The sequence below is a fragment of the Carassius auratus genome, chromosome 15, assembly GCF_003368295.1.
Source record: "Carassius auratus strain Wakin chromosome 15, ASM336829v1, whole genome shotgun sequence".
NCBI classification, from domain to species: domain Eukaryota; kingdom Metazoa; phylum Chordata; class Actinopteri; order Cypriniformes; family Cyprinidae; genus Carassius; species Carassius auratus.
In genome coordinates, this window is record NC_039257.1 from 17248642 (window position 1) to 17275483 (window position 26842).

At 36.6% G+C, this 26842-nt stretch overlaps 1 protein-coding gene across 1 annotated transcript in view; it reads right to left on the bottom strand.

Annotated features, from left to right (window-relative positions):
• Positions 1–26842, bottom strand: part of LOC113115270 (1,4-alpha-glucan-branching enzyme-like) — a 153473-nt gene that overhangs the window by 105222 nt on the left and 21409 nt on the right. Inside the window, exons 2-6 of the mRNA XM_026282725.1 lie at positions 26277–26446; positions 22900–23015; positions 13529–13654; positions 11950–12085; positions 3730–3820 (exon numbers count right to left, since the gene is read on the bottom strand). Coding sequence (XP_026138510.1) covers positions 3730–3820; positions 11950–12085; positions 13529–13654; positions 22900–23015; positions 26277–26446 — 639 coding nt within the window. The remainder of the gene's footprint in view (positions 1–3729; positions 3821–11949; positions 12086–13528; positions 13655–22899; positions 23016–26276; positions 26447–26842) is intronic.

A 26842-nucleotide genomic window follows, 5' to 3' on the forward strand; every position in this document is an offset into this window, starting at 1 on the left:
CAGAAAAATCCCCTCTACACAACAGTTGTGTTTAGCAGCGCCAGCAGAACGACGTGTGCAAATACATCAACCGTGCCGCCCAATTGCCGTGTAAAAACAAACAAAAATGGCTGTAAATAGAAATCAATCTCAGATCGTTTACACCGTCATGGCGGCTGAGCAGAGGTCAAAGCCTCCATTCGGTGTGATGTACTGCTCCTTGAGGAACAAAGGGCAAGAGCGGTGCGTTTCCATCAGCGCTTCCTCACGTATCTCCTCAGTGTAATTGCTCCAAGAAGCTTCATCTGTCCTCCAGCTATCATCATATCGCTTTCCCCCGGAAAACGTGATGCAGGGTGACAACAATACCCCTCCCCTCGGCCTCCACCCCCTTCCCAGCATCCAGACCTTGCACTTTTTAAACGGCTCAGGGAGATCAATCATGGGTGAAATTACTCTGTATACATTATACTCGCGCTATAGGCTGTCTTCATCACTAGCCGGTAAGGGCAAGCGACAGAATAAAGCACATAAATAAAGAATTCCTGCCTGTCTTCCTTTATCTGAGGTCTCTACCTCTCCACAGGATTAACTGCAAATGTGTTTACAGGGAGATTATCGGCCACGTTAGAGGAGCCTCTCTGTGATTTGGGGCCACAGATGTGGGACACAGTCTTATGGTGTATGTGTGCGCCTATTGTTTTCACTAAGGGGGTTACATTTATCTCATTTTGAACATTAAGAATATACAAATGAGTGAATTGTACCATGGTAAGGGCCTAAGGGCAGCATCCTTTTCATTGAGGGTCAACAAGTGCATCAAAGAGTTGATTTCCAGGGTCACTTTTTTAACTTCGACTCACAAGAGTTCCTGCCAACTAATCCAGATCAATCACTTATTAAGTTGCTTGATGCTTACTACAGCTGTCTTCAGAGTGATTCACCAAGAATATGTTTTTAGATTTACAAATTTGAGATGCAGGCAGAGTTGATCCTTCCTATACGCAAAATATGCAAGCTATGTAGGGCCCCAAAAACACCAGGGGGCCCCCTTGCTCTCTAAGATGATTTAAAAGTGTCATTAGGATGTTTTTTTAAAGATCATTATTTGGTGTATTTGGTGTAACACGAAAAAAAAAAAATTTTTTTTATATATATCCTTAGTTTTACCATCAGTTCAAGCCCGAAAGGGGAACAGGGTCACGTGACAGACACAGTTATGAGGCTTGTATGTGTTTGAAGTTCACAAGCCATGGATGGTTAAGACAACTAACTCCACTGTGTGACCCTTTCTCGATCACACACACACGCGATGTGTTAATACCCAAAAAATGCTTATATGGTTACACTCTTGCTTGTTTGATATTGTTCAACCATATATTATGATATAAAAACATGACAAAAACCCATGCTGGGCATTTTTTGCCCTCATATCCTGAACATCAGAGGCATTTAACTGCATTCTAATTGACTCATCAAATGGTCAGATGTGCCTTGCATCATGTTCACCAGCAACAGCATTAGATGACATCAAAATTTCAATGTGTTATTTTTTTTTTTTCTCTATAATTTATCACAAAAAAAAGAAAAAAAAAGTGCTAAATCAACAGGCCTAACAAAATGCAAAGCATCCTGTTTATTTTGCACTGTTGAATAAACAATTTCCCTTGAAATCTGCAAGATTTTAGTAGCCACTATAGATTAATAGCTAGATGCATATAGTGTGGTAAACGTTAAAACTATATGCACTACAAAACACTTGTATTTATGATTACGATTAAGGCTGTCACGATTCCTTGAATCAATTTGTGTACTGAATAAAAAAAAACATGTCAAGTAACTGGCAAAATACCAGAAGTGGCGCATTCCACGGTCGAGAATCCATGAGATGAATTATAAATCATTTTCCAAAGCTCCATGATATGTTAAAAAATATAAATATATATAAAAAAATAGTAATAATAAATCATAATGATATTGTGAATTCACAAACACTGCAAAATTCAATTCAATAACATCTATGCAATGCAGGTTTAATATATGCACTTTAATTATTTACATGTGTGTTGGTTACATATGCACATATCAGAGTAGCTCTGTTCACAGTAAATGCTGCACACAAACTGTTATCATTTACATGTGTGGAACATCTCAAACTCTATCTCTGCATATTCCTGCGAGTTTGGGTTTATTATAACATTCTACTGAGAAAGCAGCATGTGCCATTTTATCTGATCATTTATAAACCTACGCAAACACAGGAGAATACGCGAGTGTCGCAATTTCAAAATAAAAGTTTAAACCCTCTGTAATGATAAAAACTCCATCATCGTCGGGAAGGAGGCGGGAACCGGCGCAGAATCAAAATGAAACTTTAATGACAAAAATAAACACAAAACAGCGCACCAGCCCCTCACGGACGACTGGTGCGCACAAAATAAAAAGCAAACATAAAATAATGGCCCAGGCCTGTTCCTCTCTCGTCCTTCATGGTCGTCGCTCCAGTTTTATATCCTTCCATCTCCTACGTTGGACTCGAGACCGGCGCTGGGGCGCAGGTGCAGCGTATCTCCAATCACTACACCTGGCCTCACTCCTCGTTCCCACGTCCCTTGGCCCCGCCCCACTCGTCACACCCTCATTCTGAGTATAAACGTTTTGATGTCCACAATTTTTCAAGAAATGACAATGACAGTATTTCTTTCATAAAGACCTGGCCAAATATTAAATGGTCATTTGAATTAAATGTCAATATGAAGCAAGGATTAGATCACAAAGTGTAAAAACAATCGTCAAGCTGTTAGCGCCCTCTGCAGGCATTTTTTTTATATTACGAAATGTAGGCTAGCTCTGTTGTTTATAATACATTATGTAACAGTTTTGTTGCATTTGATACTTTATTTTTTGCACTAATAATTATTAACTTATTGCTATTACATTTGTATTTTAGGTACTTTTAAAGCCTATTGTTCGCTTAGGTCTATTTCTATTACTATAAAAAAATATTTAATTATAATTATCAGATTACTATTAATCGTCAAAATAATCTACCAATTACTCGATTACCAAAATAATCATTAGTGACAGCCCTAATTACAATAATACATTAAAATAAAATATCAAAAGTTTATAATATCAAGCAGCATTAGTTTTTTTTACACAGAAAACTGGCAGAAGACACACCGGAAGAAGAAAAAAAAAAAAGGTAGAGAGATGTTTTTTTTTGTTTTTTTTTTTACTTTTCAGATCGCTGAGTTTTGGGAAATGTTGTGTCATGCATGAGATGTTGCAAAAGAAGCAAGACACGAATACGATGGTCAAACATGGTCAAACACAGCAGAATGCAAAAACACGTTCTGTGTGAATGGCCTCTAGACAGAAGACAAGATTCAAGATTTAATTTGTCACATACAAAGTTATATACAGAATACCACCTGCAGTCAAATGTAAATCATGTCCGATCCATAGACAGTGCATATGTTTTATTAAGAAAATGCATATATTTTATAAGGAAATGCATGAACATAGAAATAATAATGAAAGACAAAAACAAACCTGAAGCAGTGGAAAGAGTGAATACAACTGAATTGAGACATAATAATTATTCAATTGTCCAAGGAATGTGACAAAATTAAGCAAAAATTACTGCAAGGCATTTCACTAGGTTTGCAACTTGGTTACTCAAAAAAATAAAAATAAAAAATAACATGTTAAAATAATAAAAAATTGTCCCATTTCAGACAGATTTACCTGGATGCTGCGAAGAAACTGGTCACCTGGTAACCGAAGCTAGCATAGTATGCATGCTCCATGATTGCCATCAGCTGAATACAGTTATAACCTGTGTGTATGACATTAAGAGAGCAGTGCTTATTAACAGATCCTTGCTTTCATTTTTCATTCACACAGTTCATTTTGTGTGTTCATCACATAAAGCTGTTATATTGCTTCTAAAAACACGTACTGTAATACAGTACATCGCAAAAAAATCTCCAGCAGGTGATAAATAAAGTACATGAACAATGCAGTGCTAATTGAGATAGCATTTGTTACAGCATAGAAACAATTCTGCCTTATTAGGAGATAAAAATTGTTTGTAGTATATAAACAAATCATTATTATTTGTTATTGTCCAGCAGTTATAGATTTCTAAGACATTTAAAAGCTAGAAATTAGAGAAAAATTAAAGTTGCATATGGTATCCACTACCAGTCAAAAGTTTTTGAACAGTAAGCTTGTTAATGTTTTTTAAAGAAGTCTCGCCTGCATTAATTAGATCCAAATACTGCAAATCAGTAAAGTTTTAAAATATTTTTACTAGCCTATTTAAAATAGCCGTTTCCTATTTTAATACATTTCAAAATGTTATTTATTGAGATTCCAAAGCTGAATTATTTTGCATCATTAGACTGAACTGGATAAAAGCGTCTGTTAAATGCATAAATTTAATTTTAATTTAATTTTTAAATTTAAATTACTCCAGTCACGCGATCCTTCAGAAATTATTCTGATATTCTGATTTGCTGCTAAAAAAAAAGAAAAGAAAAGAAAAAAACTCTGATTATGATAATGTTGAAAACAGCTGAGTAGAATTTTTTCAGGCTTCTTTGATGTATTAAAGTATTAATTTTTATAATTTTTTTAACGAGAAAAAAAAAAAAAAAAATTATATATATATATATATATATATATATACACACACACATGTATTAAACAATAACAAATAATAATGATTTGTTTATATACTACAAACACTTTTTATCTCCTAATAAGGCAGAATCGTTTCTATACTGTAACAAATGCTATCTCAATTAGCACTGCATTGTTCATGTACTTTATCTATCACCTGCTGGAGATTTTTTTGGGCTTGAAAAAAGAATATATATATATATATATAGTAAGAGGGGCTGGAGACCATAGGAGGAAGCTTCCGTCTCTTGAAAAAAGAAACAACAAAAAAACGTGGTTACACACATAACACATAAGACACTCTTTTCCACCAACTGCTGGCGTATTTGTGTAATATGAAGAAATGGTCTCTGAACGAATCAGTGAATGAATCATTTTGGTGAACGAACTGAAAATCAATAAATCTCTTGAAAGAATCAAAATTTCCACCACTAAATTCCATGCAACATAAATGGATTTTTACAAATTTTGTTTTTAGTGACCTGCCCCAATCCGCCCCGCAATAAAGTGCCAATTTCTTAACCCGCCCCAACCTGACCCGTGGGTTACCCGCAGGTTATGAGACGACCCGCACATCACTATTTTGTGCCAAAGTCCATTTATGCAGTTCACGTTTAAAGAATGTGCATTCCAGTACAAGTCCTTGTCTCCCCGTGTCTTCACAAAAGTTGTGGAGGGGACTCTTGTCCCCCTCAGAGTGCAGGGTGTTGGCATCTTCAACTATCTCAACCACTGGCATATACTAGCAGTCTCATGAGCAGTTGTGTGAGCACAGGGACCTGGTGCACCGGTATCTCAGCCAGTTGGGTCTTTGGGTCAACTGGGAAAAGAGCAAACTCTCCTCGACGTAGAAGATCTCTTTTCTCGGAATGGAGTTGGACAGTATGCCTCACTGAGGAACATGCGCGGTCGGTGCTGGGCATATGGTAAATGGTAAATGGACTGAATTTACATAGCGCTTTCAACAGACCCCGTGCCCATCCTAAGTGCTTTACAAGTTGCCTCACATTCACCCCTTCACTCACTCATTCATACACTGACTGCGGTGTCAGCCACTCAAGGCGCCATCCAGCTCATCTGGATCAGCTGGGGTTAGGTGTCTTGCTTAAGGACAGCTCGACACTTGGTCAGGTGGAGCCGGGGATTGAACCACCAACCTTCCAGTTTGTAAATAACCTACATGAACCAGAGCCACTGCCACCCCTTGATATGCTCCCAGGAGCATGGAGACTCCTTCCCAGACAGTCTAGCTGATTTGGATATGTTACGGAGCTGCTCTGGTAGACCTGACTGCCTTTCCAGAAACTGCTCACTGCCAGGCACACAGCTGGCTTTGCAGGGCCTGCACAAGTATACGTTTTCCCCAGTGAGCATTCTCACACATATGCTGTGCAAGGTCAGTAAGAACAAGGAGAATGTCCTGCTTGTGGCGCTGTATTGTCCCACTTGGACCTGGTTCCCAGAACTAATGCTCCCTTCAGGGTTCAGGTGGTGAGCCTGCAAGCGCTGCCCCCAGAGGAGGTAGATCCAGCCCTAGCTTTGCTCTGTCCCATCCGAGCCTTGAGATGCTACATAGACCGGACACTCAAACTCTCTTTGTATGTCCAGAGGCCGGCAGAAGGGGAAGGCCATCTCTAAGTAGAGAATGACCCACTGCATTGTGGATGCTATCATCCTGGCTAATCAGGCACAGGGTGTGCACCCATTGCCTTTGGTTGGGATCCCATTTCGTCGGTCACCGATATGACATCGAGAGTAATGGACTGAAAGAAAATGTATCGGTTACATATGTAAGACTCGTTCCCTGAAAGAGAGAACGGAGACGTCACATCCCGTTGCCACAGCTGCTGTACCACCGCTGAGCGGCCGGTCACATTGCACCTGTTTATGCTCACGCTGTGATCAGCGGCAGCTGGATGCAATAATCGCATGCCAATGTGCATTGGCTTGATTAATTTACACTCAAGGCAGACTGGTCTCTCAAGATCACAATTCGTCAGTCACCAACGTGACGTCTCCACATCCTCCTTCAGAGAAGAAGTGTTACATACGTAACGGAGACATTTTTTTAGTTACAGCTGTGACATTTAGCTATACTAATTTCCCTGCAAAACCAAAACATGTGGCAGCAAAAAAAAAGTACAAATTCTGCTGTTCTGCTGATGTTGTGTCATCCCCACAGCAGTGTGTGTACCAAATGCCCACATAGAGAACCATGGCTTCACATGATTTCAAAACAGCTGTTTTCATTAACAAGAGGATATTATACAACAATCAAGCAAAAATACTAAATTGTCAAGGCCACAAAAAATATTATCAGGAAAACACTACTCAGGTTGAACCCAATCAACCAAAGTACAATAGATACAGCTGCCATCCCAACATAACCCCCCCCCCCCCCCCCCTTCAGCTATGACCAGTAAGTGTCTACTACAGAAGCTGGTCTTTTATGTGAACACAAAGTGGCCACCCGGATTCCCCGTTTGAATGACTCATCGGGTCATACACAAGTCTTATTTGTCCAGATCAGCCACAAAACCAGCATTTCGGTTCCCCACGCAGGCTGTAGCTGAACTGACACGGCTTTGAATCTGTACTGGAAGAACTCAAGAGAGAGATCCAGGCTTGTCTCACATAGTTTTTTTTTTTTTTTGAGCAGAATGGTTTATTTATTTATCTATCTATCTATCTATCTATCTATCTATCTATCTAGCTATCTTCCTCGCCCCGCTTCAGAAAAGGTTTGGGGATTTTTGATGAGGTGTGACAGCGCCAGGGGCTCGTTTCACTGACGATGCATGAGCGAATGCGCGCACACACACACAGAGAGCACTTTTCGATACTTTTTAGATGCCAGAACCACAATTGTCTAGGGAAATGCAACTGGATACCACAAAACAATGAGAACTCAAGGGAGCAACAGATCCAATGCAACAACATACTGGTTTAGTGCATGGACATATGAATTAATTATTCTACCATAATATTTTATTTTTTTGTTTTTACTCTGAATGGCATCGTAGGACTTTATGTGGGAATACGGTCATTTTCAATCTAAACATGCAGGCATACATACTTCTGTATTGCCTACGAGAAAGAAAGGGGGGGTGAAATGCTATTTCATGCATACTGAGTTTTTTACACTGTTAAAGAGTTGGATTCCCATGCTAAACATGGACAAAGTTTCAAAAATTAAGTTGTACGTTTGAAGGAGTATTTTTGTTCCCAAAATACTCCTTCCGGTTTGTCACAAGTTTTGGAAAGTTTTTTCGAGTATGGGTTTGTGTGACGTTAGATGGAGCAGAATTTCCTTATATGTGTCCTAATGGCACGTCTGCCGGAAGAGCGCGCGCTCCCGTATAGCAGAGCACTGAGAGCACAACAGACTTCACTGATCAGAGCGAGAGCGTCGCGAAATGTCACAAAATAAGTTTGTTTTTGGTTGCCAGGGCAAGACCACTCTGCACAGATTACCAAAAAAAACAGCATTAAGGGACCAGTGGATGGAGTTTATTTTTTACAGAGCATCAACGGAGTTGTGCAAGTGTTTTTGATGCTTGTTTAACAAACAAGGCCCAGTTTGACGACGGATTTGCGTATCGTTTATTTCTTAAGGATGATGCAATCCCAACGAAAAAGGGTCACGATCGTGAGTTGGAACCGCAGGCGGTGAGTAAAACTGCTTAAAATATCTCTGCCTCCTTGTTAGTGCGTCCCCTCCCATGCCAGAGACCCGGGTTTGAGCCCCACTCGGAGCGAGTCGTTGCTGCTGCTGCTCTCGTTCAGTTTCAGCCTCGGGATCTGATTCTGGATCATAAATAAACGGCCGAATCTGACTGTAAGCCATGGTTTGTTTTGGATGTTTTTTTCCTCAAGGTAATGTCAAAGCTTCCAAACGCTCTCAACGCAAAAGCCTATTCGCGCTCGTGATTCTTTAGCTCCGCCCACACTTCACGCCTCCAGTCGGTCGTGTTTTTCCGGGAAAAATCGGTACAGACTATCTTTCTCTTATGAATATAATAAAACTAAAGACTTTTTGGAGTTATGAAGGATGCAGTACTACTCTATAGGTACTCAAGATTAACAGGATATTGAGTGAAAACGAGCATTTCACCCCCCCCCCCACCCCCCCTTTAATGTTTTTAAAGATTCCCATGTTTCTAAGATGCTAAAAGAGTCAACCTCCATGATATGTCTATAGAATTACTGTGCCTGTGTATAGATGGGTAAAGACAGATAGATAGACAGAAAGACAGATAGATAGATAGAGAGATAGACAGATAGACAGACAGACAAATAAATGCAAACGTACATAGCGAATAACGAAAGATCAATGCAAACAAAAAACAATAACAAACAAAAAGGGATGAATGAGGCAGATTCTTAAAAAGATCTATTCCAGTTCTAAAAGTGATAATCTACTTCTAATTTGGATGTAATTAGGCCACCACCTACTCAATACTCATACTGAAATGAAGAAAATTACCATTTATTTCAAAGAATACTCCAGTCCTTTTATAAGCACTTCAATGGATTCAGACTCTCTGACTGAGATAAACGTTTGGAACTTCTGCTGTAATATATATATATATATATATATATATATATATATATATATATATATATATATATATATATATATATATATATATATATATATATAAATATAAGCCCTCTGCCTACACCGCAGGCAACTCTAGACAAATATTCCTATCAACAATAAATGTTTCAAAACAGAGTCCAGGATCCTGGAAGCAAAAGATAATGGTTGTTATTAAAGAGATCATTCACTCAAAAAAACAAAAAAAAAAAAAAAATATGTTATCATTTACTCTCATTTTACTCCAAACCTGTATGTCTTTGTTTTTGAGTGATACACTAATGGAGAAATGTTAAATATTGTGCTGGTTGCTCTTTTCCATGCATTTAGCAGTCACAGAAGAGCATCCTGAATTGAAGTCATTTTTCACTCATGTGTATCCTCTCCAGTGAGCGGTTAAATGCTTTGACTCTAGAAATGAAAAAACAAGAACAGTCTGGTTTAGAATGGTTTTTGTGAACTATATCTAACCTCAGTCACAAACAGATCGATACATGTTTGTAACGGTGGCTGCCCCAAAAATAATTTTATTTAATAAATGTAAATTTAATTTAAATTGTTCGGGCGCCAGACAAGCAAACTTGTCAAGCAAATAAAATATTTATTTATTTATTTATTTATAATGCGTAACTAATTTCGGTTTCCCCGTAAATAGCTCAAGCCACTGTTACACAACTACAACAAAAAATATATTTTAAGAAAAAAAATGTTTCCAAAAAAAAAAACTACATGAAGTTAAATTTTCACACCGTTTATTTTTTTTTTCGTTACTTCACATAACAAATGACAGAAGAAATTGTAAACAGAAAGTATCAATATTGCGGTTCAAGTTCAATTCAAGATTTCATAAACAATCACAAAATCACGAGAGTCCTTGATTCACAAGTGTCTTAAAGTTCAATTTTCATCAAAGGAAAAAAAAAACGAGAGAAGAAAAAAAAAAAACAAAGAAAAATAAATAATCCCAACGAGTGTTTGCTTATGGGTGTATGTGTGTGCGTGTGCAATGAGAGTGTATGTGTGTGTTGGCTGTGTGAAGTCTGTGTAGCGGCCGCTAATCCCGGGCCGGGGACAGTTTGGAGACTTGACGTGAGGTTAACAAATGATGGACAACTTCACTAGTACCTGAGGCAGGCGAACGAACCAGACTGGATTGTGTGCAGGCAGGCGTCCGAACCATGCAGTAGAGCTCAATTTCTCCGACACTTTGGCGATCGCACCCAGTCAGCCCATGCACAGATTCCAGCACAAAACAGCAACGACCTTCAGGTAGCGTGCGTCCCATTCCAATACAACCTACACGTATGTTTTGTTTTTACTTCCCTCCTCCTCTTCCGTTTCTAACTCACTTTAATATTAAATTTCCTTATTGATTTCCGCCCATTAGAAAAAGTGAAAAGCTGGCATGGATTTCTTCCAAATCGCTGTTATTATTAATTATCTGATAAGAGCTTTCCAAAAGATTCTCAGTACTTCCCAGTTGTTTATCACATAAAAATCTATATCTGAGCGAGAGTCCCCATTCACATTCATTAAATATAATTTTTTATGTTTTAAGTTTTATGTTTAAAGAATTTTCTTTAAATTTGGCAAACTAACTCTCTAACGGTCACATCACCCCAATCTCTAATCCACAGGCTCTGGTAAACACTTGAAAATACCCCCTGCATCTCTAAAACACATCGGCACACTCAAACACCCCTCTCTCCAGCCCTCATTCACGACAGCACTAATGAACACTCCTCATGACAGCTTTAGCCCGTAAACAGGGTGTTGACCTGCACAGAGGGGCTTGGTTGAGAGAGCAGCCTCCCCAGAACACTGGCGCCGAGGCCAGTGGCTCATCATCAATGCAGCAGGTCTGTCAGGATAAGCACCACTGCAGCTCAGATACTTTGTTATGAAGGAGGAATGTTGGCAAGTAGAACATAACCCCTCTCCAGGCTAAAAATAATGCTGGGATCCTTATTGAAAATATAGTGTGATGGTAATACTTTGATATATACTATTGTCCAAAATGATACTCCAAGGTATATTATGGTACTGTCATGGTGTATCTCCAAAAAACATGAAACTGCTCCACCATAGTATTTCAGTACTTCTCTGTAATGCATTAAAAAGAATAAAGTGCTTTACAGGACAGCTAGTGATGACGCCCATTGTGCTTTTTGTTAGTAATTACATTCGGTAAAACAATGATTTGACGAAAGAAAGAATATTAAAACTTGTGCCAAATTCTAAACTGAAAATAATATTTTGTTTCAAAAGGGCACAGAGAAAAATACCAACGTTGAATCGTTCAAGGGACACACTCTTGCGCGGTTTAAGTCATTTGTTTTAAGAAATGTTTAAAGCCTTTGTAAAACTGTCAAAGCAAAAAAAAAGTAAGTAGGGTAAAAATACCCTCAAACTAAATAAAGCAATAAAATAAATTATAAAAAACTATGGACATAGTAATTTGTTTGAATAAAAAGTGCTAAGGCAATGCTAAAAATAAATAAATGAATAAATATATAAAACCAACATAAAACCAATGCAAAAAACAACACACATCACAACACAAAGTAATAAAATAAGCTGTTTTTGTCAAACTAGTCATGATAAAACTACTTTGAACCAAAGTCTATCAAGTATAAATTATAATTACGCCAACATTTTGTGTTAGAGACGTGGTTTCTTACCAAGATCTTTGATCCTAGGCAGCACGTTGTGTGTAAAGTTGCTGTAGGATGCCACTTTGCCCTCCGGAGAAGCAATGCCAACGTGGGACTCGTATATCCGTAAGCTCCTGGGCTTCTGTGGACGAGGGTGCTTGTGCTGGCACAGAAACAGCAGGGAAATATCTCTGGAATAATTCTTCATCCAAATTTAACATCACAGTGCATGCCAATACAACTGAAGATAAGATGCAGGCGCTGAACAGAGCTGACAGGAGCTAATTTGGGGAATCTCAGCAAATCATGACTCATGACTGGAGGACATTAACGGGCATATATAATTCATAGTCTGAGGAGATGATGTTCACAGGCTTGACTTGACATTAAAGCAAAATTACTCTAAGTAGAAAGCAATGAAATGGCTCATGTATTCATAAATATGTTTTCTTTATCCTCCCGTTTTCAGAAACAGTTTGCTTTGCTTGGAAACTGCATGCCCTAACTAGAGTAGTTTTATGAAAGCGAATTTCTTCCATGGAATAAAAAATAAACAAACAAACAAACAAACATACATACATACATACATACATACATACACACACACACACACACACATTTTTTTTCTTTTTTTTTTAAGGTTATTGCATAATTTTATCTCACAATTATCTCACTCTTTGGGATATGGGATTGTATATTTACAATAGTGGGAATCAGAATTTCAAGGCGTAAACTGAATACCAAGAAAAAAAAAAAAATGCAAGATGTACAGTAAACTCAAAAATCAGAGAAAAATGCCAAAATTGTGCAATGTAAAAATCTTAGAATTCTGAGGGGGAAAAAAGTTACAATTGTGGTATGTAATCTCAGAATTCAGAGGAAATGCCAGAACTGCAAGTTGTACAATTAGATTTCTCCTAAAAAAAAAAGTTAAGAATTCCAGAATGTAAACTTAGAATAAAAAAGGTCAGAACTGCGAGACGTAAACTTAGAAGTTCAAGAAAAATAAAATAAAACCGCAAGATGTAAACTCAGAATTACAATAATAATAATAATAATAATAATTCTTGATTGCAAGAGGTAAACTCAAAAATTCAGAGAAGAATGCCAAAATGTAAACTTAGAATTCTATTTAAATAAAAAAAAATATAAAAAAGTACAGTGGGAGGTAAACTTAAAATTCTAAGGAAAAGGCCAGAATTACAAGACGTAAATTTAGAATTCTGCAAAGAAGAAGAAGAAATAATGCAGGATGTAAACTCCTGATTAAAGTATAGTTAGAATCGCCAGACATAAACTAATTCTGATTAAAGAAAAAGTTTGAACTTTAGGACATAAATCATCAATTCTTTGAAAAAAGTTAGAATTGTGAGATAAAAAAAAAATAAAATCACAATAACCTTTTTTTTTTTACTTTTTTTATTAAGTGGCAGAAATAAACTATCATACTTTTCACACTTGCATGGTCATCCGAATTAAGAATTCATTACATGTGCATAGTTACACTTAAATAGAAGGGTCAAAAAGTTAAGGAACCCATTATAGTTCACAACAAAATAAAAGGTTGTGGCACACCTCTTGTGGCTGGGGGGAAATAATCACTTACAATGTAAGGTTGAGGAGGGTCCCAATGTACCCAATCATAGATGACGGACTTCTCATGCCTGGCCACATACTTTGCCCAAGGTGAGATTCGGTACAGGCGCTCTCCTGCTCTGGTGTGAACAACCACCTGGGAAGAGAGACAAATGAGGGATGTAACGGCAAGGGCACAGAGAGAGGGTCGGGACGTGGGCACAAGCAAAGAGGTAAGAGAAAACGTGTTTACAGCTGCCAGAGAGCAGGGATAAAGGGCCAATCTCATGCAGAAAGGTCACATGGTACAAGCAAAGAGGACATTTGAGTTCAGTCTGACCACTGGAGGTGAAAGAAGTCTTATAAAATAATGTAAAAAAAAAAAAAAAAAAAAAGACTTCTGAAATTATTAAATTGGGTTTCCAAAAAAAAAAATAATAATAATAATAATTTTATATATATATTCTGAGGCAACAAGCCGCTTCTGAATGGTATAAGAGTATTTTTAAAGAGAGAGCTGCATGATTATTAAAGTGATAACCACTTATTATTAAATGTGAAATGATCCTGGGAAACATTTGTGTTTACTAATATTTTTAGCTTGGTACTTGCTTTAGATATACAAACTGAATGAACTAATGATGAATAATAGATCAAACGCTTTCTGTTTTTACCCATATGCCCTAGATTACAACCATAGACAGGGAGGCCAGGAAAAATTACGTGGCAACTTGTGTTTGTGCCAGGTTTTAAAGCAACAACTCACTCAAAAAGAAAAGTTAAGCTTTGAATTTTGTGGAAAAATGTATGTTTTAATGTATGGAAATAAGCAGCCTGGACATTGTGCTAAATGGCTTTATTTCTGTTCCACAGAGAAAAAATAAATAAAAAAAAGTCTGTAAAAAAGTGAGTTTGGAATGACGTGAGTGAGTAGATAACGGCTTAATTTTGATTTGTTATGTCAGGAAAGGTTTATTATGCCACACTGTCTTTTCTCATGGAGAAGAAGATTTCTAAAGCTGTCTAAAATAAAGCTATTACCCAGCACAAAAACATTGATCAGAAACGGAAAGAGTCATTTAAACCTTTGTGTACTATCGGCATTGTTATTTATAGCTTGAGCAAAACTATTCACTCGCAGATATTAAAAACTCATCATGTGTCTCCGATAAGAGTACAGAAGCTTTCCTTTCTAAAGGGCATCCGAAGGCAGAGTGTGAATTTAATGTCAGAGTGTGTTTTTTCAATGATCTGTAGAGGAGTAGATGTGCGGGAGGGTTACAGGATCTTCAGACAGCAGGACTGAAAAGGGCTTGTAAATTCCTATTAATATAATCAAATTTAATATAATACATTTGGTAATATTAATTAACCAGTGTTACAACAACTTTTAGAGTAATTATATAGACATTTCAATATAATGCAACATACAATGTCTTAACTTGAAAAACTTGTGTAATACTAGACGGCCCTGGGAAATTGTAATTATATTATTATATATTATGAAATAGAAGCCAAAAGGTGTTGTGTTCGAGAAAATAAATGCACACAAAAATGATAGTTTCATTTATTTAAAAAAATATTCATTATATTATATTATATGATGATTTATAAGAAATATTTGTAAAATATCAATGCTAAAGACTGAATATATATATATATTAAAACAGAAAACATTTATTTTAAACTTAAACATTACACAGTACTATCACTTTTATTGTATTGTAGATAAAATAAATACAGCCTTGATGAGCATCTTTTTAATTGTGATTAATGGCATCCAAAATAAAAATTGTTGTTGATATGTAGTATATGTATATATGATATGTATATTATTTAAGAAAAATGTGTCATGTTTATATATTCAATATATTTATATATAATAGAAATTATATGAATATAAATATATACATGTAAATATTTTCAAAATATGCTGTATGTGTTTGTTTTTATAGATACATAATAAATATACGCAGTATATACACACACACACAAATAGATGATTATTATTATTTTGGATGCCATTATTTGCAATTAATTGTTTGACGGCACTAACAAAAACATGAACATACATATGGATAGGAAAAAAGGTACAAAAGCGGTCACTGTAATCTTCGTACCTAAAGGGTCCATACTGGTGGTCAGTACTTAAGTGTTAGTACTTAAAGTGTACATATTTATACTTAAAAAAGTATAAAAATTGACTTTTTGAGTAGATACTGCCCGATTGACAGCTTTTGTACCTTTTTTTTTTCCTGAGAGTGTAGGTGAACATGGTTTATCTTTCTGTGTCCTTGTAAACCAAATGTCTTTAAAAACTAACTAAATGGTATGTTTATTCATATAACCTACATTTTTCCCTAACTTTACAACCACACTCGAAGTAAACTGGCTTAAGGCACTCGGTTTCCAGGCCACTTTCCAAACGAGTGAGAAAAGAGCAGTGTGTGTCGTTCCTCTCCTCTTCCTCCTGCTGCTGCGCTCAGTCACACGACTGTCAGTACAGGAGAGCAGATCGATAACGGAGCGTCTCTCGCCGTGTGAATGCACCCGCGGGAGCCATCAATCCTGAGTCTCCCTATCTCTCTCTTTCCTGGGCCAAAAAGCAAATGGATCATTTGATGGTCCCCTCCATAAGCTGCCAGCGAGAGGTAATGACGGAGCCATTGGCACCTGCCGGTGACCTACAGAGCAGCGTCCCAGTGGGGCTCAATCATTAGCGGCTTCTCACCCGAGGACATGCGGCAGCCCCAAACCGCCACACCACGGGTTTGCCAGTTTATATAATTACCCAGAAAAGAGTGCGAGAATGGACAGATGCTGAGCCAGACCGACTGATGGAGATAAAATAGCAGAAAATAGCAGACACACGGTGTCAATGAAAGCAGGGTGAGGTGGAGGATAAATGGATGATGACAAAACTCTTACTGAGTTCATTTAATGTCTGTCACTTTGCTGTACTGTCAAATTGGAGTTCAGTCGCAGGTTTATTGAAAACAATTACTGTCAATTAATATTTCTAAACTCACCATGAAATGTTATGTATTATTTTGATTAAATAATATATTTCTGTTCCAATCGTAATGGCAATTTGTAACTTTTCTTCACTACTATTTAAAAGTTTGGGGTCAGTAAGATATATGAGTGAGCTATAATGGTGATGACAGAATGAATGGTAAATAGTAAGGTCTCATATCCGCGGCTATAATCTAAATGTAACGTAAATGAAGCATAACAATCGCCGCGGTGATGTCTTTTGCCCTGTTTGAGTCAGTTGGAAATGTCTGTCTAAATGCTGCGGGGATAGTTTGTTGCGTGTATGTTTCTGTTTTTCGTCTTTTCCCAGATACTGACACACTCGTCCCGAACGGTTCAATACGAATACGCGTATCGTTACACCCCTAATATATATATATATTTAAGAAATTACTTCTTTTATTGAGCAAGGATGCACGTTAAAGTGACACACACATATATACATACATGCATGCATACATACATATATATAATATATATAAAATAGTAAGTATTGTTTATTAAACACCATTGGAGTGACTTAGAGGATTTTTTTTTTTTTTTTGGTTAAAAATTGAATAAATTTAACTAGTTCATTTATTCAATAATTATATATATAAATTGTTATTGAATAAATGCAGCTTTGCAGCCCTTTACATTGGGACCACCTCCTGCTTATTTCATTTTAAAATAAAATAAAATAAAATAATATAAAAATTGGGTGATAGAAAATACATATCATGGTTATATAGAAGGGGGAAAACTAAACTTGAAAAAAAATTCTCTCTCAAAAATCAATCAAACATCAAGACTTTTGTACTTAAATTGTCATATTTGTGGCTTTATGCAAAAATATCCCATACTTGTCACTACACTGAGTTTTAAATAAACTTCTGATGATAATCTGTCTTGTTTTTTGTTTTGTTTTTCAGTGAAGGTTGAGACAGATTTTTATGTATTTTGTTCAGAGGAGAATTTAATTTGTAGATTAAGTCTTAACAGTTTTACAATTCTAAATAATTTGAGTATTGTGTTATATTTCCTACCAGACACCTGCAAAAATAAAAAATAAATAATTTCATCATATTATTATTTTTTTTCCCCACTTAATGACTGGTTAATGTTCGTTTGTCAAATAATATATTATAGGTATTAGCTCTATTTTGCATTACCACAACGGGGCATTACCATTACTCAATAGGTGCATAAAACACCCTATGTAACAACACAAGGTCTCTCCATCATGATATGAGCCTGCGGCGTGAAGCAGAAAGAATAGGACAGTGCACTTCCTGCATATAATTAAAGTCTGGCCAGACCACTTTTCACCGGGAACATACTCCAGTTGACAATCAACTCATCCGAGTCCAGTCTGAGGGCCTGAACTGGGACAGGACCAGGGTCTGCATCTGGTTCTTATCGTCCAGAGCCTGACCCAAGAAGACAACAGGAACAAAGCAACCAGAAAAGCAGCCTGTGCCCAGTGAGTGGCATCGACCTGCCATCAATCAAGCCTCTGCCAGCGTGTCACACAACATAATGGACAGCAGGAGCACAAGAGGCTGGACTAACACAGAGATACAGAACCGGCTTTGTAAGCAGATAAAATACAAATGAATCCCAGTTTATTGACGTTATTTTTTATTCGTTTATTAAACAATGCATTAAAAATACATGCAATGTCTTTGATACACATCTTCTATGAGGGGCATATTATTAAATTTCAGTTTAAGATTCATTTGCAGAGATACAGTAAAAACTGAAATAAGTAATTCAAAAGAAGACTCTTAAAATATCAAATAATTTGACAGTTTTATAAGAGAAATTTTGTTTAGGCCACAAAATGTCATGTTATGCAACTTAATGATATTTGTAAATGAAACATTACCTAAAAAATAAAATATAAAAATAATATTAAAATTATATATATATATATATATATATATATATATATATATATATATATATAAAAAAGGTAAATGGACTGACTTTATATAGCGCTTTCAGCAGACCCGTGGCCATCCAAAGCGCTTTACAAGTTGCCTCACATTCACCCATTCATTCATACACCGATGGTGGGGGTGTCAGCCATGCATGTGAGCAGCTGGGGTTAGGTGCCTTGGTCAAGGACACCTCGACACTTGGTCAGTTGGAGCCGGGGATTGGACCACCAACCTTCCGGTTTGTAGACAACCTACATGAACCACTGAGCCCCTATATATATGCCTTCCACAGCAAAAGGAGCACAGAGGATGCAGTATGCACAGTGCTGCACTCTGCACTCACACACCTGGACCATAACAACACGTATGTTAGGATGTTGTTTGTTGACTTCAGTTCAGCATTTAACACCGTCATTCCCTCCAAGCTGACCACAAAACTTGGAGACCTGGACATTAACACCTCCCTCTGCAACTGGATTATGGACTTTCTGACCAACAGGCCTCAGCATGTTTGGTCAGGCCACAACCACTCCACCACCATCACACTTAACACTGGCGTACCACAGGGCTGTGTGCTGAGCCCATTCCTCTACTCCCTTTACACCCACGACTGCAAGCCTGTGCATGGATCCAACTCCATCATTAAGTTTGCAGATGACACCACGGTGATTGGCCTCATCAGTGACAACGATGAGACTGCCTACAGGGAAGAGGTACAGCACCTGGCCACATGGTGCGCTGACAATAACCTGCTCCTTAACACCAATAAGACCAAGGAGCTCATTGTGGACTTCAGGAAGAAGAAAGGAAGCACGCATGACCCCATCCACATTAACGGGATGGTTGTTGAACGTGTCTCCAGCTTCAAGTTCCTGGGAACCACCATCTCGGAGGACCTGTCCTGGACTACAAACACCTCCAGCCTGGTCAAAAAGGCTCACCAGCGCCTTTTCTTCCTCAGGACACTGAAGAAGAACCAGCTGTCTTCAACCATCCTGGTGAACTTTTACCGGTGTGCGATCGAGAGCATCCTGACCAGTTGCATCACAGTCTAGTATGGGAACTGCTCAGTGGCTGACCGCAAGGCACTGCAGAGGGTGGTGAAAACTGCCCAGCGCATCACAGGGACACCACTTCCTGCTCTTGAGGACATCCAGAGGAAACGCTGTCTACGTCGAGCTCGCAGCATTCTCAAGGACTCCTCTCATCCTGACCACAAACTGTTTAACCTCCTCCCCTCCGGAAGGCGTTTCAGGAGCCTCCGGACAAGGACCACAAGATTCAGGAACAGCTTTTTCCCTAAAGCTGTCTCCTTGCTGAACTCTGCCCTCTGACACCCCTCAACACCCCCCACACCACACATAGACTCCTCCCCCTCTTCAACACTATGATTTATTTATTTACTCACAACAAGCAAAAAGTAACTTGTTATTACTTGCACTACTGCCTGTTCATCCAGGAACACTTTATAATCCATTTGCACATTGAAATATTTTTTTCTATGCACTTTACTGTCCATTGCAATACTGTAAATTATGTTCATAGTTCTGCCTATAGTGTACATACACTTTTACATAGCCCATCTGTATAGTATGTTCATAGTACACCTATCTGTATATCGTGCTTATAGTATTTAATATCTGTGAATTATGTCCATAATACTTACCTGTATAGTTATTGTACATATCATAGACCTTTATTCTGTACTTACTGCTTATTGCACTTCTAATTAGATGCTAACTGCATTTCGTTGCCTTGTACCTACATGTGCAGTGACAATAAAGTTGAATTTAATCTAATCTAATCTAATCTAATCTAATCTAATCTAATATACCATACTAATACTGTGTTTGACCCCCTTTAGCCTTCAGAACTGGTTTAATTCTACATGGCATTGATTCAACAAGGTGCTGAAAGCATTCTTTACAAATGTTGGCCAATATTGATATATATATAGCATATGTATAGCATCTTGCAGTTGATGGAGATTTGTGGGATGCATATCCAGGGCACGAAGCTCCCGTTCCACCACATCCCAAAGGTTCTCTATTGGGTTGAGCTCTGGTGACTGTGGGGGCCATTTTAGTACAGTGAACTCATTGTCATGTTCAAGAAACCAATTTTAAATGATTCGAGCTTTGTGACATGGTGCATTATCCTGCTGGAAGTAGCCATCAGAGGATGGGTACATGGTGGTCTTAAAGGGATGGACATGGTCAGAAACAATGCTCAGGTAGGCCGTGGCATTTAGACGATGCCAAATTGGCACTAAGGGGCCTAAAGTGTGCCAAGAAAACATCCCCCCACACCATTACAGCACCACCACCAGTCTGCACAGTTTGTTTCCTAACATTTTTCAAAATATCTTATTTTGTGCTCAACAGAAATTCATACAGGTTTGTGGATGTTGTGTATAACGAACGCTTTAAGGTTAAGGTTCTTCAGGTTCCATTTGGAAAAATGTATTAATTACATTAGTTCAAGACATAGTTCAGCAAAAAACAAAAATTCCGTCATAATTTACTCACCTTCATGAGACTTTGATTAATTTTCAAAACACAAATGAAGATTTTTAATGAAACCTGAGATGTTTCTTTCCCTCTACTGGAAGTCCAGGGAACCAAAATGTATAAGATCCAGAAGGTTATAAAGGCATTGTAAATCAAATCCATATGAATCCTGCAATTTAATCCAAGTCTTGGGAAAAGATACTACTACTTATTATGATGAAGATTAACAAAATTTAAATTGGTTACATAGACTTTCAAAAGAGAGACAGCAACTTTGGTTTTATTATACATAACTTAATTTATGTCATGATAACTCACGGAGGGATTGGCATGGTAATATGGACATGGCAATGTTAATGTGTTTGGTCTTGGTGGAATAGATCTGCTACGCTGCTGCTGTGGCAGAGCAAGTATCAACACTTGCTATTGCCAATACATCTGCAACATGCTGCTGTGAGCATGCAAGAAATATCGCTCCTGCAAATATAACATACATTAAATAACCCCCATATATAACATACAAGAATCAACGTGTAGCAGATCTATGTAGGTGGAGCTGGGGAAGGTGGAGGGTTTCTGAAGCAAGCTCCAACTGCTACAGCAAGCACTAGTCATATAGTAGGGCTGCACGATATTGGGAAAAAAATGACATTGCGATATTTTATTTTTCTGCGATATATATTGCGATATGAAATCTAACAAACAAAAATGGGGTGAACACAATTACATTCTCATTTTAAATTATTTAAACATCGACATCATCGTGTCAATTGATTAATATGCGCGAGGGAGAGAGAGCAAGGCAGCGCTCGTGTTGTCTGAAGACGATGAGCATGCGGCCGGGGCACTCTCGCTCTCTCTCTCACTCTCTCTCTCTCTCTCTCACTCTCTCTCTCTCTGCCCTGTCAAAACTTTTACTCTAAGATGGTTAAGCTATGCAATTAATCCGCGAATCACATTCGCCAAGGGCCAGGGAGCAGCTGGCCCGTACAGTTAATGAATAACAGATCAACTACGACAGCCTACATTGCACATCCTGCGATGTGACTATCGTGGATTCGTACATCGCGATATCGATGCTTAAACGACACATCGTGCAGCTCTATCATATAGTATATTAAATGTTGAGCAGCGAGTTCATTGGCTACCAATACAGGAGAGAACCAATCAGCTGTGCCATGTGATAATGTCATTAGGTCAGACTGAGTTAGACCTATGGGACTGTGCCATCTAGAGTTTCATGCCAAAACTCTGTATGTGTGTTTCAAACATTAATCAAAGTCTCATGATTTCCAAGGTGAGAAAATAAAGACTATTTTCACTCTTGGGTGAATCATCTCTCTAACATCAACTACCAATGACAAATCGACCTAAAACATTTATTAATGTGAGGTAAAGTTACAGTTATTTCAATATTTATCAATACATTTTTACAATCAAAAGACCCAAAATGACCCAATTAAGTTGCCAGTGTGGCCTGAAAAATGACAGAAAGCAGTAGAGCAAATTGTTACATTTTGATCCAAGAATAACATGCATGGTTGAATCGTTCACAATAATATAAAGAATGTGTGTTAAAGTAAATAAAGTCCATTCAGCTTGTTGACTTTAATTGAATGTACAATCTTGAACCGAGTGAAGAGTCCAACCAATCCCACAAGACCCCGCTTCAATTTGTTTAAAATTAAAGCTCAGTGTTTTAAACCCCATGGGTGTGAAGCTCCAAATTGGAGCGGCGTTATTAAAAACATATGCTGCTGAAGAGCATCAAATGGCTTGAAAGTCACAGCTGTTGCTGTAGTTTTAACACTGACACACCATCCATAAAACGGCTGAATATTAAAGCCATCTTGACAGCGCATAAAGCCTTCATAATACCTCAGCGCCTCATTCAGGCTAATGAAGTAAACAAACCAGCTAATGCGTCTGCTCACCTTCAGCTTGGAGTTATGAGTGACGGCAGGTGTCTTGTCCTCTTTTGGGGGTATGTGCAGCTCCCATTTTCCAAAGTCCTTTTTAGTGTAGGGATGGGAAAAATTATCCCAGCCATCTATTAAAAGAAAGCAATTGCAGTTAAAAAATTTCCCTGCTCGATACATAATGTTATATAAACATTTTCCCACAAAAAAGTGGGTGGTTTTTGTCTGTGCAAAGCTTGCAATGATGGTGTGATGTGTTTGTTCAGATGCTATGAGTGCTTTATCTTATGTGCAAAACTACATGTTTTCAAAATGGACTTGCTGATTGGTTAGCGGTTCATATTACAATTACATTTAATTGTAGTTTTTAAGGTGAGAAATTGTCTAATAACTAAAACACAGCATACTAATTAAGCTACAAATGAAATGAACAATATAGATGGTGCTCTCTAGTCACTTCGAGATACAAACCTCAATTTTTTTAGATTCATTGCTTCGATTATTTTACGGTTTATTTTTTCAGTTCAGTTTTAGAATAAAACATGCTTAAGAGAATATATTTTTTTAATTAAAAAACTATGCAAAGACTTATATGAAAATAGCATTTTTTCACATTTTTCATAAATTTACATTGGTGAGTTGGGCTGAGAACCAAAACAAACTTAGCCAATCAGCAGTAAGGGGCGTGTCTACTCATGATGCAGAGGAGAGAGTGCTCAGTGCACAGGACGGTCTATGCTCAAAAAGTGGTTATTAATTATTATTATTATTATTGTATACCATAAAATCCCCTAAAAATTAAAAATATTATATAAAAAAAAGAATCAAACTAAAAATAGTAAGTTAATTTATTTGAAAAAAAAAAAATAAAAAATTTGACCACCACACAAGGTGCACCAGAGGGATAAAAAAATTGCATCATAAAAAAGTGCTTGAGAATAATAATAATAATAATAATAATAATAATAATAATAATAATAATAATAATAATAAAAACATAACTAAGTTCCCATAGCATATAAGGTGAAAAACTATAAACTGGTTTAACAGAGCATTATACTTAAATTCATAGTAAATCACTGTTGGCTTCTTGAAATAAATCTTGTATCCTTTTGTCCTTTTAAATTGTAAATAATATGGTAAATAATGTTATTTATTTAATTATATTCAATATTTATGTTATCTGTAAGGTATATTGGGTGCTTTTTTATTTTTTGTGCATTATTTTAGCATCATGTTACCCTGATTATCTTTTGTCTTTTTTTTATTTGTCTTTTTTTTTTATTTTTTATTTTACAACCGTTGTATTATTATGCTGGTTATCACAATTCATGGCAATTTGGTAAGTCATGTTTGATATATTAACATTACATCATTTTCTAAGTTGTAAAATATACAGGTAACAGTATGTCTGTGAGTTTTTGACTACAGCTGCCAGTTTTTGTTTTTACTACAAATTCAACAGGATCATTTTATACTCTTCAACAATCTGCATGATTTGAGTTATAATTCATGTCTTTCACACACTCTATGCCAAATTGTAATAATTAGAGTTTGTTAGTGTTTATAATCAGGAGTTTGTTAAAATCCTTAAAAACAGTCATAGTGATGCTTATCTGTCTGTTGCCTAATTTGCATGCTCTCTGATAAAATTATGAACAATCATTTGTTTATTCAAATGCAATTCAAGTTTTGCCATGTGATCAACGACTACAGAATTTGGCCTGAAGTCTGTAAAGTCTGGCTCATTACTACTTTAAGAAAAAAGCTTGTACTTCCTAATGACTAGAAAAGACAAGCAAATGTCTTCAAATCCTGCATTCATGCACATTCCTGGTGAGAAATCATTATGCCAGACTTATGACAAACAAAAGATTTCAAAAGAAGGGACCTAAGTGACTGACTGACTGACTACATTTGGTCTTGTAGGCAATTCAGATAACCTTGAAGGGATTGTTCTTTTTGTCTTAACCTGAACACAATGTTCTTTCATCTGGTTTAAGAAGAAAAAATTATCTGTCAAAGAGAACAAACAGTCAACTACAAATTGACATAAGATATAAATGCATAGGCAGACTATCTCTTGTATGATTTATGAATTCTGCAAAGGAACAAAATATCAGTACAATAACTAAACTTTCTGAATTATGAATTTTGACAAAGCTGAAAAGTTTTATACAACACCTTTTATATAACGCTCTACTATTTGCATAACACAAAATAGCAAAAATAAATCAAACATGTTACCTTATTATTTACATAAACGTGTTGCATTAAGTACAGTACAGTATGTCTTAATATTTTACAACATTAAATCAATTTTTATTGACGCAGAGTCTTATGCATTTTAATTTTACTCAACATACAGAATCAGTAAATAAGTAAAATATTGTACCTTGGTGTTTACGTAAAACTGTTGCAATTTAAGTGTAGTACACATTGCTTATTATTTTCATCCATTAAGATTATAAATATTAATGTACAGTATATTGTAGATTATATTTAATTTTACTGAATATACAAAATCTGAGAACAGTAAAATATTTGCATAAAACCGTTACATTGTAAGTGTAGCACAGTACATCTTAATATTGTAAGCCATTAAAATCATAATTAATGCACAAAGTATACCATTTTTATAATTGTACATAATGTACAAGTTATACAATACATTTAAATGTTACCAAATAAACAAAGTGTAGTTAAGTGTAGTACTACACAGCTTAATATTTTAAGCTATTAAAATAATAATTATTAATGATTGCATATTACGTTTTATTTTTATACATTTGAAAACAAATCAAATATTTTACCTGACTTTATCATTCGAATTGTGTTGCATTTTATGAGTAATACAGTATAACTTTATTTTAAACCATTATAATAATCATTATTCATGTGCAGACTTTTACTTGTTTAAAAAATTAAATATTTGTACTAAATTATTATTTTACCTTACTATCTATCTATCTATCTATCTATCTATCTATCTATACACACACACACACACACACACACACACACATATATATATATATATATATATATTATAAACATAATATTATATAATATAACATAACACAGTATAGTGTTGCATTTTTAACATAAAATTTTTATTATTTATTTATTTTTTACATTAAAATAATAATTCATTGATTATGCTTGTATTTTTCTTAAAATATTTAAATGTGGAATGGGTAGAGAGCCATTTAGCTGAACTTTAGCTTCTTAACTTCAACTTTGGCTGAAGTTAACTTAATATTGTATTTTTGCTTAATGCCTAATTTTAATGGGATTCGAGATCTAACAAAAATCGCTGCAGTACTAACCGACGGGAAGATGGCAAGCGCCTAGGGCTTAGGGAAAAGTTCTTAGAATGAGAAAAGACGTACTGAAGTCTCCAGTGAGGAACAGAGCCTCGGCGGCCGGGGCCCACTCCTTAAAGACGAGGCTGTTGTCTGGCATCCGCTGTACTCCGTAACTTTTATAGCTGCGTGTGAACTGATCAAAGCCTCCTTCGGCCTCCTCAAGGAGTGTGAGCTGCTTCTCAAACAGCCCATACCTTCAAAAACAAAGCAGAGTAAAACTTCTTAGCAACCATAGACAGAATAGATCCTTTATCGCACACATTAAACCAAGTTCCACAGCTGAAAATCCTTCAAAAACATGAATGTGTTTAATTTCTCTGAGCATCAGCCATAGTAAATATGTCATACCATAAAGACGCTATGGGCAAAACAAGTAATCCCAATATACAAAAAACAAACCAAGAGAAATCTGAATGACTGTTAACCAATTTATTTGGCATTTAAAATCCTCATCTGAATTATTTAATAAGTTAATATTTTATATTATTATATACGCCTCCTACTGAACTACCCTTGGCAGAAGAACCACATTTACCCTTAGGCTCATCTTTAAAATCTCAAAGCTGAGCTCACATTTGAAAACAGCCACC